This window comes from Candoia aspera, chromosome 1, assembly GCF_035149785.1.
Source record: "Candoia aspera isolate rCanAsp1 chromosome 1, rCanAsp1.hap2, whole genome shotgun sequence".
Classification (NCBI taxonomy): domain Eukaryota; kingdom Metazoa; phylum Chordata; class Lepidosauria; order Squamata; family Boidae; genus Candoia; species Candoia aspera.
The window spans coordinates 120,808,675-120,827,136 of NC_086153.1; the positions used below are offsets into that span (position 1 = coordinate 120,808,675).

Sequence of the window (18,462 nt, forward strand, 5' to 3'; positions counted from 1 at the left end):
TTGAAAATATAACATATTGCATTTCTTAAAAATGCAAATGTATTTTAAAAAGAAAGAGTCAAGCAATGATGTGGACAAAAAACAGTTGCTGTCATTATTAAAATAGTTGGTCATGATTTAATCATTGACAAGACAAAGATGGAATCTTTTGAGTCTATCTTCAGAATGGCCAGAACCAACTTACCATTTTCAGTATCTCCAAATAAGCAGTATAGTTTAAAAGAACTACATAAGCAAGGGGAAGCACTTGGAAACTTGACTATACTTGAAAACTTGTAACACAAAATTTGGAGTATTTGCTGGGCCTTATTTGTAATTTGATGGTGAAATATGGCTCAGCAACTTAATAAGTTAAAAACCGTATGATTAAATGGATGCAGAATTGAGACAGAATAATTTATATGCAACAATGAGAATTTCCTCAGTGGAAGAAAAACATTAGATTTACGTTGAATTACTTAGAGGAAATGGGAATAAAATGTTTTACAGCTGGACTATTTGCTACTGGACAATTTATTTTCCAAAAATTGTTGGAAATGTAATGATCAGGTTGGATAATTTTTTCATATTTAATGGCAAAGTTGCAAAGCTCAACTATTTTGTAAAATGATTCATGACACAATGCATTAAGTTCTAAAAGCTGAATTTCCTTTCAAACTCCTATTGTTTAATATTACTCTTTAATGTTACTAAATATTATGCCCACAAGTATACCAAACATGTTTTGGACATGGTAACTGCTACAAGGATGCATTACATTTCTTACTGGAAAAATGCATACAGATCTTTACTGTCTGGACAGACGTTACTGTAATTCTTTATCTTATTTCACAGTTTATGCTGTGCTAATTATTACTGTTGATATTTTTATAGTATTTGGATTTTAACAACTGGCAGTTTTCAAAACAATGTAAGATATTCAGTTATGTAAAACTAATGAAATGTTGAAACTAATTAAATTAAATAACACTCATAAAAAAAAAACTGAGAACAAAATCTGTAACGTAATATTTAAAAGACAAATACATTCACCTCAAAAAAGCTCTCCACATACTGTAGCACATAAACTCCGCAATCACTGAAATTGTTCTGTTGTGGCACTTTGGGGTTTGAGCCTTTCATGACATCTTTAGAGAAACTTCTTCTGCTCCCTTTCCTTACTTCCCATTCCACTTCCAAGTATCTACAACACAAAAATCAAACAAGGCCCAAAAGGACATTTTTATCAAGTATTCCAATACTGAAAATAGTTGGAAATTGTACAGGCTACTTTACTTACTCCCTTAGTGTTCTGACGACATTTGATCGGCAGGGGCCTCTTAGTGAATCCATGAGCAGAATGCAAGGCCTACAAAAAGGTAAGTATTTTTTCACTTCAGTATACTATCACATTAAATAATCTCTGCTGCAGATATGAAGAAGCCCCTTCTGTTCACATTATAAACATTGTGAACAATAGCCTGTGTTTCCTCCTTTTATATGATCTTCAAATTCAAAGCTAAATATGAAAGACTTTTTAACTGTTCTTCCAACTAAAATTCCATTCCTGTCCAAAGTAAAATATGGTGCTAAAAATTGCATGGTGAACTATAACTAGATTTAACTCTTGATTAAATATGATAAGCTGAGTAGATTCTTCTAACTTTTGTTATAAAAACAGGCATAAATAGGATAAAAACTGCTACACTTAAGATAGCTCTGATATACTATACATTTTTTCTTGGAACCTGTACAAGTTATAAACCAAGTTATTTTCCTATTTGTTCAGTTTTAATAGGATTTCAATACCTATGACTGAATTAGAAAAACCTACATTTAACATTCTTCCCTGTAAGTTAAGCAAGAGTCTCTTATACTGTAGCTTAAGACTATTTATTAAGCTCTTCACAGAGGAAAAAAAATTAGCTCAATACTTAAGAGTCAGTCTCTTAGTCACTATTCTATATAATACTTGAAAATTAATGCTTAGAGCTATATTACAGAGTAGGGCTGTGTATTTTTCAAAAACAATTCTTGTGGAACTTTTGCTAGACTGAAAAAAATTAAAGATGTGGCTGCTTGAATGAGCTGCCTGATTAAAATGTGCTTAATACAATTCTTCAAGTAGCCATATCTTTATTCAGAATTACAGGGAAACCTGTAAAAAAGATAGAGCTATTTTACTGAGTAGCAGAGAGATGCCGCTACTCAATAAAACACAAAACACAAATTCTGAGGCACTTCTTTAAACCATTTTTTAAAATATGCACAGCTGTAATATGAAATAATATAGGCAAATTAATAAATTGTTTTTCAACATGATTCCAGGAGGACAGACACTATTTTAACTTGCAATTATAGTACCTAAAGGATTTCACTGAATGAAATCTGGAAAAAAAAGACACTTCAGAAGGATACTCCGTTCTACTCAAGACTTATTTTAAATCACAAATTTTTGGTCCATTAAAAAACAGCAATGTATTTCTCTCAGTTAAGGAACTACTTGAATATAAGGAAGCGATTCCAGTGATAATTAAAACTTCCTATTACAAAAAAGAATTTAAGAAACTGTGATTACCAATGTAAATAGCTTTGAGGTAAAATGTTGGGATATCAAAACAATTTGGTATCCGCTTTTCAAAGAAAAGCTGGTATCTGATCCAATAACCCATGGATCATTCATTCCTAGGTGTGAGCCAGAGAGCAAAATACTTGATCTACCACCTCTCAGAATCAACTTGTGCCAAGATATAACTTAAAGATATAATTGTCTCACTCTGGTAGCCTCAAGGCAAAAAGAATCCACAACTTATCAAATATTAATTATTAATTATGTCTGTTTTTCTGAATTTAGTTCAATTTGATGGACAACTTATTTACAATGGAGACAGCTGATCAAAGTTGTCATAGAACCTAGATGAATTATACTTGAGAAGACTATAGTTGGTTCCAGACTTGCCCCTGCATGAGCAAAAGGGCTTCTTTTGTACAGGAGACTCAAGATTCAGTGGAGGTTTTCTGTCAAGGAAAACAGATGGAGAAGATACTTGCTCCAGTTTCCCTTTCAGACTAGTGAAAGGTTCTTAAATATTCCAGAACAGTGTAAGAGGTAATTCTGGAGGAAACTGAAAGGTGAATCAGAGATCACCACCCCACCTCTCTTCTCCAGTGCAGCTTTGATGAGAAGGCTAGGTCTAACTCTTCTGGCTTTATCAGGCAACTACAACAAAATCCCAAATTTAAAGTTAGAAGTTCGTTGGTTCTATTTCCCCAATTTTTATGCTGCTCAATTCCAAAAAGAGTTATTGTGGCTTACAATAATACAAAAGTAAATTAGAAAGAATTTTAAAAATGACAATCGGTTTGGGAACTAAAATTTTAATGATTTTCAAGGTGGCATTCCCTCTTTACAACTTATTTGAAGATGTATACAATACTTACAGAAAGTTATAAATATCTTACTTTAAAACTTACTGTTTGCATATGGTCGGCTTTAGATGCCACTGTCCTAATTCTGAATTACAATTATCATCAGCAAGACCATCATCATCACTACTATTGTCCTAGAAAACAAAACCTATTTTAATATGTCTGAAATCAGAGTTATGAAAAAAATAGGGATCTACTATATGATCTGAAGTACATAGGCAAAAATTCTGTTTCCCCAGTCTTTAATAATAGTAGCAACAAAATGTTTTACTATTCAATTATACTTTTGAGATTTAAAAAGTTTGGGATAATCAGGAATGGAGATGGATGGATGGATGGGTGTGTGTGTGTATGTATGTGTGTATATATATATATAAGTATATGTATGTGTGTGTATGTATATATGTATGTGTCTGTGTGTATATATATGAGCACTATAAGCTCCATTCACTTCTGGTACTTTACTCAATACAAATTGCTGGATTCAGTTACCATATTTCATTCTATGTCTTCTGCATCTGGCTCTGGGTGAGGAATCTCAAGTTGCTAATAAAAATAAAGTAGATTCTGCAAGCCTACTATCTGTTTACTCTCTATCTCTCAAAAAATTACGTTGAAGCATTAAATATAAAAATAACCCAACATATGGGCGGTAATTAAATTTGAATAATAAATAAATAAATGTTCTAACTTTTCTTACACTGTTAATAATTGTAACATTAATAACAACCACCCAAACTGACCACTCTTTAATTCTATAATAAATTCCGTATTAGGTGAAATTATTTAGTTACTAGAAACAGCTTTTTTTTTATAAGTTTATGCTTTTCAATTATATAGTGAAATGTTAAAAAAAATAAGCCAAAAGTTCATTTAAGGTATTCAAATACCCTGTTGAAATGCTATCTCCCAATCCACACAGGATTGTACCAAGCAATTTAAAGAAGTCTTTGGAGACGTATCAGCTTATACATTGACAACTAACACTGTAATCAGTGTTTATCAAAATGCAAATATCTTCATATGCTACATGATTAAACTCTAATTTAAAAACTGTATTATAGTCAGTGTTAACTTTACAATCCTATAAAATCTTAAAGGCACCCCATATTCCAACAGTCTTAAAAGTCTAACTTTTTTCAGCAGTTAGAAAGCATGCATGTAACTCTGCAGCCGCTTCATAATCTCTCCCTGTTGGTCCAATTATGGTGGCAAAAAGCATCTGAACAGGCCCTCTTGTCTTTGGATCATGCAAGTATCAATTATTTTCTTTATTATTTTGACTTGGAGGCTGCCCAGCTCCCAAACAATTCTGGGTGGCTTATATCTATCCTTTGGAGGTTATATACATAAATATGGTGGTTATAAAATAATTCTTGCACGAACCCAAAAACTGATTTCTTCCTTTCAAAAAAATGACTTTTTCTAATTAAAACACGGGATATAAGTCAACATTGCTCACCTATTACATCAGACAGCTCATTTGGCTTTAGAAATTAACATTATCAACGTAATATGGAACATTAGGGACATGGATTGTCTTGAAACATGACAATGTATGAAATTGTTGGCTTAAGGAGTGGGTGGGGGGGTCAAATGTAAAACCAAGTTTGCTGTTTTATTTCAAGTATGAAACAAAAATTGGCTGCTTTGAATAGCATTATTTTGAATGTGGCTTATGATTGAGTTGCCCTTTTTCAGTTAGTTTCCAGTCTAGCCAATACAATAATAAGTCCTAGTTAACTGCTATTGGTTTAGATTGGTTCAGGTGATGTGGGAAAAGAATGCTGAGGGGAAAGAAGATGGTTGCAGCTATATGCCTGGTAAAAACAAAGCCAAACAAACCTTTGCTTTGGGGAAAATAGCATTCATTGGAATACTTTGGGTGTGAGCTTTGGGTGTGAGTACATGCTGAGAGTGCCTTGGACTGCAAGAAGATCAAACCAGTCCATCCTTGAGGAAATAAAGCCAGACTGCTCACTTGCAGGAATATTAAAGGCAAAACTGAAATACTTTGGCCACATAATGAGAAGACAGGACACCCTGGAGAAGATGCTGATGCTAGGGAGAGTGGAGGGCAAAAGGAAGAGGGGCCGACCAAGGGCAAGGTGGATGGATGATATTCTAGAGGTGACGGACTCATCCCTGGGGGAGCTGGGGGTGTTGACGACTGACAGGAAGCTCTGGCGTGGGCTGCTCCATGAAGTCACGAGGAGTCGGAAGCGACTAAATGAATAAACAACAACATAAGCTGGGTATACTCTTCTGTTCTCTTGTAAAGATTAAATAAATACAAGGCTGCTTCTGTTTTTTGACTACATTATTTATGCAATCAAAAAGCAGTGGCAGACTTTTATTTATTTATTTTTTATCACTACCAGCTACATTTATGTGCAAACAAAAGTGTCAGCAAAGAACCAAAGTTGCTTTTATTGAACGGATAAGCTGAAAAAAAGCCAAAAGGAAAACTTGACCAAGATGAGATGTGTTTCCCACTGTTTCTTACATGGTTTTATTTATTTGTTTAAAATCATCCCCTTCACCAGATCTGTAATTTGAGTAGTTGATTAACATTCAGCATGGACTATCACCCACTATTCTTGTGATTCTAAGGTAAAAAACAATCAGGAGCAGCTAGCTGCACATTCCTACTGTTTACCATGATCACAACAAAGTATTTTGAATTTTGTTCTGAAGAAATATGAAAAACAGAGGCAACTATAGATTTTCTTCCATTGGAATGCTGCTAATTCAAAATGTTCTGTCAAAATGTTCTGTCCCAAGCTGAAATCAAAAACATTTCTTATTTTGTGCACACCCTTAATTAATACATAACACTGCAGCAAGGTACCATTACATAATAACATAATAATTAGGGGGAAAAAACAAAAATTCCAAAGCTTAAAAACAAGTTAATTTTGCAGTAATTCTCTGGTCAGCGATGTGGTCAACAAACTGTGAATGGTGAAAAGGCACTAGAACACTGTCTAGCCAATGGTAACATCTGCTTTCTGACTGTGCTTGGGAAATACATGCAAAAGCCACTGCTACATTTCCTTGGAAAATAACTAACTAATGAGATCTGAGATACTTGCTCTGTTTGTGCAGATTGATGTGATGCTGGCTATACTGCCTAGCCTATTTGGTGTACAGAATATGCCTAGACATTGTATTGTGAATGCTTTGCCAGAGAATACAAAATGGAAATTTCTTTATATTTTTGTGAAAACTGCTAAGAACAAGGCAGGTGCTACTCAAGAGTAACTTTCATGCTCAGTAGCTACATGAATGAAAAATCTCTTCCTTATCTCTAGCAACATAGAAGAAATTTATTAAAATTAAACCTTATAATAATCCTAACTTTTCTCAACAACAAACATGTAGTCTGTCTGTGTGGATGTACAGAAATGAAACATGGATTCCCACTTTCAGTGATCAGAAAAATGGATAAAGCTTGCCTTCTAGTGGATGGTATTGGAAACATAATTATGAAAGTGCCATCCAGAGAAGAGACTGGAGAAGACTGTAATATTTTTAATGAACATCTAGTAGACCTATAGTAGAAAATTCCAAACATGCATGCATGCACACGCACCCCTTACATTTCCTCCATTTATGAACTGTATAAAACAAAATGTAACAAAATATCAATTATCTTACTACTTTATTTACTCCAGATCAATACTAAATCACTTGTCTGATTGCTAATGTTTATTGACTACTGTTTTAAGTTCTTTTGGATTTCACACCAGACTCAGCAGTGTATCCACACCCACCCCAACACACACACACCAGAAATGTGACATGCTGCACTCACTAGCTAACAGTAGAGGCTTTAAATACATTACATATGTAGATAAGGAGCCTTTATTTTATTGATTTATTGGGTCACACATGCCCCAAAGATCAGCCTACTTTAAATTCTGGACTCCAACCACATATATTATATATATATGTCTGTGTCAGACCCAAGGTTAAATTCTAGGCCCTTTTTTCCTGCCTTTTCAAAGCAATAGATTCTCAATAATTTCTTCCCATATTTGAATACTGACATCTGTTCCATGTTTACACAACTGTTCCATGTAACCTTAGTTCTTGCCTTCAATCCATAAAGTTTCACAATGTCAAACTAAGGCATAAGGAATGATTTACAGCTTTCTAAAATGGCTTTATACAATTGTGAGAACTCCAAACCAAGCAACCACATTATGGCCTACCACTATGTCTGAACCCAGCCAATGATCGCCAGCTTGCATATCATCCTGCTGTACATTTCTCTAATTCACGAACTGAACTAATCTCAACCTTATATATACTGCAACAAACAATATTTTAAGACAATCATTTTAACAAGTTGCTCAAAGAATGATTACTCATTCTATTTGTTTTCACTGTTTTTGAAACACTATTGGAAAAGTGTACTCTTTAACAGAAAAATAATAGTTATGTAACCATATTGCTTTAGATGTTTTACCTGGTTATCCTGGTCTTCTGAAAAATCTATGAGCTCATCTTCATTTAGTTTAGTGCTATCAGCAGAGTCTTCACTATAGTTTAATCTGATTTTCTGTAAACCATCTGTATTAATCATGAAGATTAACAAAACAATTCAAAGAAACCACACACAGAGACATACAAACATTATCACTAAACCAAAAAGGTTAAACCTCCAAAGGAATAATGTTTGTTTTTAGCATAAATCATTATTTTAAAAAAGGGTTTAGACTGTTTTTACAAATCTACACTTCCTCATTAACAATTACCATCAGCAATCTTACCCATAACTATTGGGAAGTAGGATTCTTGCAATTTATGGCAATGAATGCCCATGTAAGTGGCTACCAGGCTGTAGCTTCAATTATTAACATAAAAGCACTTTCACAAATTTCATCCTTAATGTTCTATATTTCAAGAACAAATCAAATTGTCAGATCAAAAGAAGAGCTATCACTATCATTACTAACTATATTAAATGGAAAAAACAGCACAGAATAGTTTAGTATGTGAAAGATTACAGCAGCAGCTTGTCTTCTTGTGAAAAGAATTCCTGATTATTCACTGTGAGAAAAGTTTCCACATTTTCCATAAGAACAATTATACATTTTATTTACATCTGGATTTCAGGGACCAGGAATGTTTTGACTATTTGTAACTCTGATTATCTACAGTATAATGCAAAAAGTGGAAAACATACTTGGCCTATGCTGTATCAAGATCATGTATTGATCAAGACAAAGCAGCTTCTACTTTTCCTCTACAGTGAATGTTGCCATGTATTTTATTATAAATTGCAATGGAGCAGACTCACAAATTAAGATTCGATATGAGTTTGGCAGCAGGCAAGTTGGCCAGGATTTTAGGCCTTCTCTCCTCCTGATACATTAAGGAAGCTGATTGTCCCTGTAAATGAATCCTAACTAATAACTACAGGCATATAGTCAACTGCAGGCATGTAAGGCTATTTTGTGGACTTTATCAGTATACATGACTACTTTCCTACTGGGCAGAAGTCATGCATGATGCAGTCAGTTCCTGGCTCTCAGAAAGCAAGTTTGTTCTCTTAGGGCCAAGGTAACTGAACTAGAGAAGCTGGGAAAGACGGAGAGAGTGGTGACAATAGCATCCCACCCCATATGCAGAATGTGGCTCTCAAGATATGAAGATACCATTCCAAGGAAGAGTGAACCAACTGGGAACACTGATAATATTATACTCTTCAAGTGGACAACTTGCCCAAAAAACAGTACAGTACATTTACTTCAGAACAGTAAACTTCCAAAAACTGAGGAGGCTGGTGAAAAGAGTCACATGTCAAATGGGTGAACATAAATTTTATAAAAAATAAATAGTTGAAAGGAAAAGTCAAAATGGGCAAATCTAACCTAAAATAATTGTAAATATATAAATCTACCTGTACAAAGACAGGCTATTTTGACAATTTCTGACTCAAGCAGACTTCATCATTATAGTGGTTTGTTCATAATATGCAATTATGTGAATATACCCACACCTATGGGCCTAATCAACAATCTAAATACTAAGCTCTGAATTACAAAGTTTATCAACCTGTTACTAAAGTATAACATTTTAGTACTTTTTAAAATTCTTGATACTAAAACAAAGTTAGACAAGATTACATACCACTAGCTTGGATATGAATTTTATGTTCATTTTGCATTCCATTTGCCTCTGAAGTCTTAAGATCATGTTTAGGACATAGAGGTTCCATAGTTCTCAATTCTTCTGCAGTGCTGTTTAAATGATTTACTTTCTTAAAGCCACTTTTCTCAGAAGAGTTTCTTTTGCAGTACAATGACTCACTCTCCTCAGTATCTGTGCTTGTGTCAGTTAATTCTGCAACTTGCTTCTTGTTGAACAACTTCCTTGTCACTGTTAGAGAGGACTGCTGTAATAGATCCATTTCAGTGCATATAGGAGATGAAGCACTTCTATCTTGATCTAAAGAGGAAGACTTAACTTGTGTAGATACATTTTCCTGGAAATACGGGTTAGTCTCATATATTGGTTTCTCAAAACCTGGAAAGCAGATGACAGCCAAAAACCAGTGTGCACTGCAAATGAAAAAGCACAACAAAGAAAATTAATAGATATCTTCATAACATGTTCTAATAGAGTAAAGTAGCCAATACATTCTCACGATGCTCCCCTACCTCAGGAGCAGTACCTTCTTCCTGATCTGATGCTATATATCTAAAATGCAACACAACCTTAAGGGAAAACCACCTGCTCATCTGTCTAGCTTTAAGTGCAGAACTAAAATGGGAGGACAACAAATAAGGCCCACCCAGTTCAGAGAGATTTTGTTCTCTAATCATGAATGGGTCCTTGAGAATAGAATTAGAGCATTCATCTCACTTAATTTCTTCCTGTTAACACCTGGAAGAGAAAAACAGAGGGAATATGGTTTGCTCCTTGCCAGAAGGGTATTTAGAACAGCTGTCAGGTATACAGAGGCATGTCACTGTACCTCATTCTACCCCCTCGAGCTTCAAGTGGAAAAGAGCAGGAAAAATCTACTGACTTTTTTTCCTCTGTACAGAGTGGGTTGCTGCTTGACAAGTCCATCAAGTGCAAAGGAACACTATGGCTGCTTTTAGAGAGTATCTGGCACAACAATCAGTGTGAATAAGCTGCAAATGGAAATTAAAGGATTTCCTTTTTGTATATGAAAGAAGAAGAGAAGGGGAAGCATGCAGTGCATGCTCAGAACAATGGATGGCAACTAAAAGGCAAAATCTCAAAATACATTATGTTCAACAAATTGTTAAAAGATATATATGATGTGTGAACATTTCCAATATAAATGTAATACCAAAGCTACACACATTGTTCTACTTACGCTTCATTAAGAGGAACAAAAATAAAATCTTTTTCAAAGATATCAACGTGCCGTGTCCATGTTTTTACTCGACCATGCCGTTTCTGCTGAATTCTGTGAACATATTAATAGGAAATGAAATGCATTCATAATTTTTCTGAATATATATAGGGAATTAAATATTAAATATTTTTCTAACTACAAGGAGAATTCATTTATTACTATAATCTAATAGCATCCATACTTCAAAAACACTACGTCATCTTACATTTTATTTAGGCATGAAAGTTAAAAATAATTTGTCAAAGTACATACGCTAGCTATAGCATATGGTTGGTGTCTTTTATGTGATTCACTGATGGATATGTTTATTTCTAGTCTACTCAATTTATATTAAATAAATTATGCTGTACAATGATCTGTTACAATCTGGTTTAACATTATATACATAAGCCTCAAGAATCGGAGTTCTTCCTTCTTCAATTTTTTCCTGCTCAACCATTCTTAATTTAATTTAATCTAAATTTAAGTCTTAATTTCCATTAATGTTCTGTTAACCCTTTTCATTGTGTTTTTTGCTTATTTTATATTCCACCTTTCACACAGGATCTCCTATTAGCACCTCAGTTAGGAGTTAGCACATTTTTCTAACCTAGAATCTCTAGATGATATTGGATTACAACAAGTCAAAAGCATAATCTAGGGCATGAAATCGGCTTTACATAAATTATTATAGATAAACTCAAACAAACTGTGAGCTCATAGAAGCATTTTCAGACAGGAATAACAGAGCAGAAGTCCAAAACAAAGTCACTTAAGACCGCTGGTGTTACGTCTAACAAAACCATTCTCTTATAGGAGTTGTGAAAAACAGAATTGTCTAACTGAAATTCTACACGTATCTTTCAACTTACGTGAGCTTTGAAGTTTCTTGAAGGTTTCTCCTCTCTCTTTGATTAAGGCGTTTGTAAAAGAAGGAACTGAACACATGAATCTTATCTGCATCTTCTTTTTTTAACTTTTCTAGCACCAGATACCTTTATTTTGAAAAAGAGAATACACAACAAGTTTGGCACACAGTTAAAACTAAAAGCACAAACTCTAATTTGCTTTAAATGCTTGTTTTAAAATTAATATTTCAAATCATTTATTTTTACCCAGCTGTGAATTTTGGATTTTAAAATTTAAGGAGTTTCTCAATTATCCTTATCTAAGTGAAATGGACACCACACAACTTACTTTAAATAAAAATCAATTATTACGTCATTTAAAAATTCTCCTTCGTTTAAGCAATGAAGATCTTCATTGGTCACAGAAATGCCACCTTTTGCTGGAGGAGGCGGATAAACTATCAATCTGCAAAGAGAAATATATCAGGTAAGTAGAAGTCATACAATGTAAGAAATTACAAGAAGCAGAAATAGCTCTTACTTTTCTATAGGACCGATGAAGACGGTATGTGGCTCTCCGCTTTCATCATCGTCAAAAAACTGGAACTGTGTTGCATTTCGCAGCTGCATCTTAGAATCAGAGGCAACCTTAAGAAAATTGACAAACAATACAAGTGTCATAAAATATTTAAATCCTTACTGACAAAGAAGCGTATTATGCATCCTTCCTTTTTCTTAAGCAATTGTTGAAGCAGAGCAGAGCAAAGCAAAGCAAATGGAATAACAGCAGATCACTTGGATATCGCTTCACGCACTATTCTCAGCTTCATATATTACTGTTTATAAAATGAATGAATGCTGAGGTGTTCCATATTGCCCTTCCCTGCTTCACTCACCCTCCAGATCTGACTGACAAACCTAATTTGTTTAAATCACAGTTCTCTGTATTTTATACCCAGAAAGCATTTTTTTAAATAAATGGGGGGGGGTTTTGAAAAATTTGGCAGTTTAGTGATGTCAGATATTAAGAGATGATTTCTATAATCCCTTAGAAAGTTGGGAAGCTGACTTGCAGACCTTGATCTCTCAAACTTTGCCTACCCATGCAATATGAATTCAAACACTATTAACAGTGTAATTTAAATTAATTCTAGTTGATTGACTGAAATTCTAGTTAATTTATTAAAATACAGGCAAAGCAATCATATAGAGAAACAATAAAGTGGTGAATAAGTCATATGGGCCATTTGATTTTTATCTGTTTTAAAAGAGAGACAGATAGTGATACTAAATGGGATACAATTAACAAAACCAGCTGAAAGAGAACCAAGAGAGCTTAGATTTAAGGCTGCCTCCAAAATAAATAATTTTAAGGCCTACTCCTAGCAATAATTCTATGCCTGTGAACTTTTGGCATGAAGTAGAAACTCCCAATGGAAGAATTCTACCCCACTGGTAAAAATGATACATCTACTCTAACAAAACCCTCTTCTGCATTTTGGAACTGAATTGTAAATCGCTATTGGATACTCACTTAATTTCCTGTTAAGAGAATTAAGTGTAAATTCAAGTTCTCCATTTCAGAGTTTGATTTAAATAATGATTTATAAAATCTAGAATGTTCCATTCAAACTAGCCAACTAAAGAAACTAAATAGCAAGATTGTAGAAAAAAGAGCAGAATTCTTTAGTTAGAACAGCATATTGACTATAACTGGCTCAGGAAGAATACTAAGCCAAGATTATTTGTTTGGACATCTGAACCTGTATTTCTTTTAAAACTTCCCAATCTAGACAGCCACCCTGGAATTCTAAGCTCTAACCAGATTAGCAGGTAGATAGTTCCACCTATTGAGACAGCCAACTGTTTTAATTTTTAGTAACAAACAGATGACATTTGTATAACCTCTCAACTTTTATCTCAGCTATCTATATCATGGCTGGCTAACAATTCCTGTTTTTATTTTTGTTGTTGTTTTAAAGCAAGAATAAACAGAGTACATCAGGGCTCAACTAATATCAGAACTGCTAAATGCTGAGTAGGGAAAAGTGAGGTTTCTCACCAGCCCTAGATCTTTATGTCTCTTAACATGCGACTTCATATGGAAGTTATAAAATTACACATCGTGAATCAAGTATGTAATTGCAGGATGTACATGGTGCTGTCACCATACGTCACTTTTAATGTCATTATGATTTGTAATGGACACCATTGTCCTTAACAGTATTTTCTGAGATCGGAAAAAGCTGAGTCTTTCTTCATGGAGTGAGGGAGTAAACAAGGCCACAATAGCTAAGATATTGTTGCAAGAGCCAGTCCTGCCACCAGCATTATGCCTGGAACCCAGAAGATGGAGTAGCCTATTTTTTAATTCCCTATCTGGGTTAGACATCATTACAGATTGTAGAAAGCACTCCACCTTTATCATAATCTAGTCCTGATCAAGGTTTGGATAACAAAGTATGCCAAGCCAGTTTAGTGTATCATGGAAATGTAGTTACTAATTTGAGCCACAGCTTAAGGTCTACTTACCAATCCAGGTTTATTTTCACTCAAATGTATCATTGACTAATATTGCTAAACCATGGCTTTTAAACCTGGCTTGTTGATTAAGCCACAATGGTTGATTCTCACCAAATGCTAAGCCATAGTGTAGTTGATTTTGACTTGGTGCAATGTGTAAACCACAATTATTATGCCTGAACCCTAAATCCTGGCTCATTCTTGGTTTATGTGACACAGCAAACCTCCCATCAATTCACAACAGCAGCCATCAACAGAACCACTACTCAGGTTAAACTGTGCTTTCTTCTTTTCCCTCCCAAACTGTTCATTCCTCCTAGCAGTTCCTCCTCAAGTATAAGGCAGAACTGGGAGATCTACTTCCAAATGCCAAACAGACTACCTGGCTTCACAAACATAGCACAAAACCTTAAACAAAATACACAAAACCACTGCCCTCAAAACTCTACAAATAACACTTTTCATAAAACACAAACTAGGACAGGCTCATAAGCACAATATATAGCGCACAAAAATAACCACCAAAACAAAGCCAGCGAATAAAAATATAGATAAAATGTGTAAACAGAAAGATGAACACTGCCATCATAACCTGCATGAACACAACTTCACCCCCACACAGGAACGCACATAGGAAAAAAATGCATCACATCAAAAACCAAACAATACAAAAAACAGTAAGAGAAACAACCTGATCCCTAGGTAAAAAGAATTCTTGAGAAATTCAAAACATGCAAATGCACAGACCCAAACAGAAACCAGACAGGAAAAACAATCCTCTACTACTAGGATATTATTGGTACCAGCAGAAGACATTGAGGAGAAGCAACCAGGGAACTAGTTAAGACATGAATACTTTACTCCTGTGATAGACTGGCTCTTTCAGACCTTTTTTCTAGCTTTTAAATCTTTACAATAAAAATCTTAGTCTTCACAATAAAACATCTTAAATTTTTGCAATCTAAACATAATCTAAAACATAAATGGTTTGATGTTTTCTTTAATGAAATATTTTAGCTAGAAGAACAGACAATATTAGTAATAAAATAACATTATTTTTTAAAAAGTAGTACATGTTTTGTCTTGCTTTCTTTAGGAGCACTGCTTCCTCTAGAAGTATCTTCAAAAGATTTTGTAAAGGCCACAAGCCGACTATTTGCTTCTTCAAAAGTAATTTTCACAAAAAAGTCAGAAATATTGTTCCTGATACCAATTTCAGTTATTATTTTTTCAAATATTGCATTTGCATGAGGATCAAGACCTGTCTCAAAAATTAAAATGATGTATTGTTCTTCTGGATCTATGAAAAAAAAAAAGAAATGTTAGGTTAAAAGACCATGAATTTATTATAAATTTAAAATTATAACATAAACTGCAATCAAAGTTCTCTTTTAAGTTTATACATTGCTTATTGTGTAGAAATAGCCAGTTACAAACAAGAGGCCTTCATCACCATATTAAAGAAATTTCCACATGAAGAAGGGACATGGTGGAACAGATCACTGATATACTGTATATGTCTTTGTGCTTTGAAAATAATATTCAGATGCTGATTTAATTATTTCAGCAAAAGATGGCAGGTTAAGGGTAATAACACATGCCCACAAACACATCTGTATTGCATTCAAGTATCTCTGAACTGAGTTACGGGTGGAGGAAAAATAATCTGAGAATTTTTTTCTTAAAGACTATAGTTCTTAATTTACTGTTGTTCCACTGAAAATGTAATTAACTTCTGTAAGTTTCAGAATGCTCAATGCATAAATGCTTCAGAAAATAGCTATTTTTCTTTTTGTATTTTAAAGTTCAGTGTTTTCTATTTTTGCTTGTTTTTCTACACTTTAGCCACTATAAGACTTTACTTTCTAAAGTGAATCGCTGTTTGTATTATGTGCAGTACATAGACAACACATACTCAACACATAGGCTACATTTTAAGTTGAGCAGTTTGTCTTTAGTATGCTCTTGCCAAAGTAGTTTATATCTTAAGACTATTTTGTTATTCAAGAAAAACCTCTGCTAAGAATGTATAAACCTTATATAAGTTTTGTAGCCAGGATAGTAGCTAATGTGTAACTCTTAACCTAAATATTTAAATTATTATTGGCAATGTGAGAATTCACAAACATGGGTTATGTTCCTGCAAAGAGCCCAAATGGAACTTTCTAGAGCTTACAGAATTCTTGGCAGGAATCCTCCCGTTTCTCTCATGCATGGCTAGGAGTGGGGTTATGCTGAGGCTGTGAAGTTCCTAAGGCTGTGTCATGCGCTGCCTACCTCCGAGGAACACACAGACACTGATTCCGTTGAAGCAGGCTCTGGTTTATTCGTAGTGTAGATACAGTGGTAGAAAAAAGCTGAGAGTGACAGGAGCGCGCCGGTGCAGGGTTTAAATACCCCGCGCCGGTCAGCGCCCCCTCACTCGCGGTTACGTCACCCCTCTTTGTCCAACATGCTGTCTTGCCGGTAGGTGAGGGGTTGCGAGGCCCCGCTGGCGCTCCGGGATCGCCCATCATCGGTTTCCCTATTCCTCCGGTGATTGCTGTCAGCTGGGCGATCTCCGTTGCGCTAGCGGCTTGGGTGTGCCTCGCGATCCGCTTAGCCTTTGTATCTTGTTCTTTAGTCTTTGTAAGTTGATGGCTGCTTATCTTGAGCCCCTTCCCCTGTTTCCTTGTTATTGTCATGTGTGCCATTGCGCTGATGTCTTCAGCTCAACGGCACTCATGACAGGCTGACACATTGGAACCAAAAAGGTACATTGCGGTCATCTGAAAGCAAGTGGGATTGGAGCTTGTTGTGAATTCACATATGACCACCCAAAGAACACCCAGTTACAGATAAGTAATCAATTCTTATATTACTCTGTGATATACATTCATGGATAATAGCTTATTTAGTCAGAGAAGGGTAGTTATAAGGTTCTTTAGGTGACCAAAGAAAGGACTGCTGTTTCAAAGGGTGTGTCTACAGAGAGAGGTCCAGTCATTTGTGCTGAATAAAAGTTAAGGGCTAAGCCCGAATACTACCCCAGCATAGTCCTGATAGGATTCTGTAAAGGAAAGCTGTAGCCATAGAATGAGGGCAAACCCAAAAGAGTGGGAGGTACCATTGTTTGCTAGCTCATAACAAAATTTTATGGTTGCACTATCCATTTAGACAAATCTTAAGGAAAGACCCTTCAGATGGGCCTCGGAGAGCCAAAAATAGATGCTGGCTGCTTGAGAATTCATTCCAAACAGAAGGCAAGCCTTCTTGGACATCTTTGGAGCAATTTTTCTTTCAGTGTTGAGGGACTGCAAAAAAAAAGGGGGGGGGGCAAATTTCCTATTTGCCTGATGCAAATGGAATGTGGAAACAAACACTAGAAGAAAGCAACCATCGCCCCCTCAAGAAACCATCGCTGGACCCCAGCATACTGGAAAATTTTCGCCCAGTCTCCCACCTCCCCTTTTTGGGGAAAGTGGTTGAGAAAGTGATGGCGTTGTAGCTCCAGAGGATCCTGGATGAAACGGATTATCTAGACCCCTTTCAGTCAGGTTTCAAGCCCAGTTATGGGACGGAAACGGCATTGGTTGCACTTATGGATGATCTCTGGCGGTAGTGGAATGGAGGAAGTGCATCCATCCTGGCTCTTCTTGACCTCTCAGTGGCTTTCGATACCATCGACCATGGTATCCTTTTGAGGCGGCTCAGGGAGTTGGGGGTGGGCGGTGTAGTCTTGCGCTGGTTCACCTCCTTCCTCCAGGGCTGATCCCAGTTGGTGTTGATAGGGGAGATCGGCCCCACAGCCCCTTCTTTGTGGGGCGCCACAGGGATCAGTACTCTCCCCTCTCCTTTTTAACATCTACATGAAACCACTGGGTGAGATCATTCATCACCATGGGATGAGGTATCATCAGTATGCTGATGATACTCAATTGTATATCTCCATCCCAGCTGAAGTAACTGACGCTGTGACCACCCTTTCCAAGTGTCTGGGGGCTGTGGGGGCCTGGATGGGGAACAACAGGCTTCGACTGAACCCTAGTAAGATGGAGTGGCTGTGGGTTAATGGCACCTCGTGTGCCAGGAACTTGTCATCTTTAGTGCTGGATGGGGTTGTACTGCCCCAGATAGACCCGGTGCATAACTTGGGGGTCCTGTTGGACTCATGACTCCTGCTCGAAGAGCAGGTGGCAGTCGTGGCCAGGAGGGCCTTTGCGCAACTTCGTGTTGTGCGCCAGTTACGCCCTTTCCTGGACCGAGAGGCCCTCCAAACAGTCACTCATGCCCTGGTCATCTCCCATATAGATTACTGTAATG

At 35.9% G+C, this 18,462-nt stretch overlaps 2 protein-coding genes across 6 annotated transcripts in view; one reads left to right on the plus strand and one right to left on the minus strand.

The window, feature by feature from the left end:
* The window catches only part of LOC134503995 (cytochrome c oxidase subunit 7A2, mitochondrial), a 410,163-nt gene that overhangs the window by 165,595 nt on the left and 226,106 nt on the right, over nt 1-18,462 (plus strand). The window lies entirely within an intron of this gene.
* Nucleotides 1-18,462, minus strand: part of SENP6 (SUMO specific peptidase 6) — a 70,008-nt gene that overhangs the window by 2,987 nt on the left and 48,559 nt on the right. For all 5 annotated transcript variants that reach the window (XR_010068613.1, XM_063312915.1, XM_063312903.1 and 2 more), the window contains 10 exons: nt 15,234-15,460; nt 12,179-12,285; nt 11,987-12,103; nt 11,662-11,784; nt 10,769-10,861; nt 9,550-9,980; nt 7,883-7,986; nt 3,454-3,542; nt 1,280-1,348; nt 1,033-1,183 (listed from right to left, as the gene is read on the minus strand). Coding sequence is in view for 4 of the 5 variants with exons in the window: in XM_063312915.1 (XP_063168985.1) it covers nt 1,033-1,183; nt 1,280-1,348; nt 3,454-3,542; nt 7,883-7,986; nt 9,550-9,980; nt 10,769-10,861; nt 11,662-11,784; nt 11,987-12,103; nt 12,179-12,285; nt 15,234-15,460 (1,511 nt within the window). In the remaining variant the exon portion in view is untranslated. The remainder of the gene's footprint in view (nt 1-1,032; nt 1,184-1,279; nt 1,349-3,453; nt 3,543-7,882; nt 7,987-9,549; nt 9,981-10,768; nt 10,862-11,661; nt 11,785-11,986; nt 12,104-12,178; nt 12,286-15,233; nt 15,461-18,462) is intronic.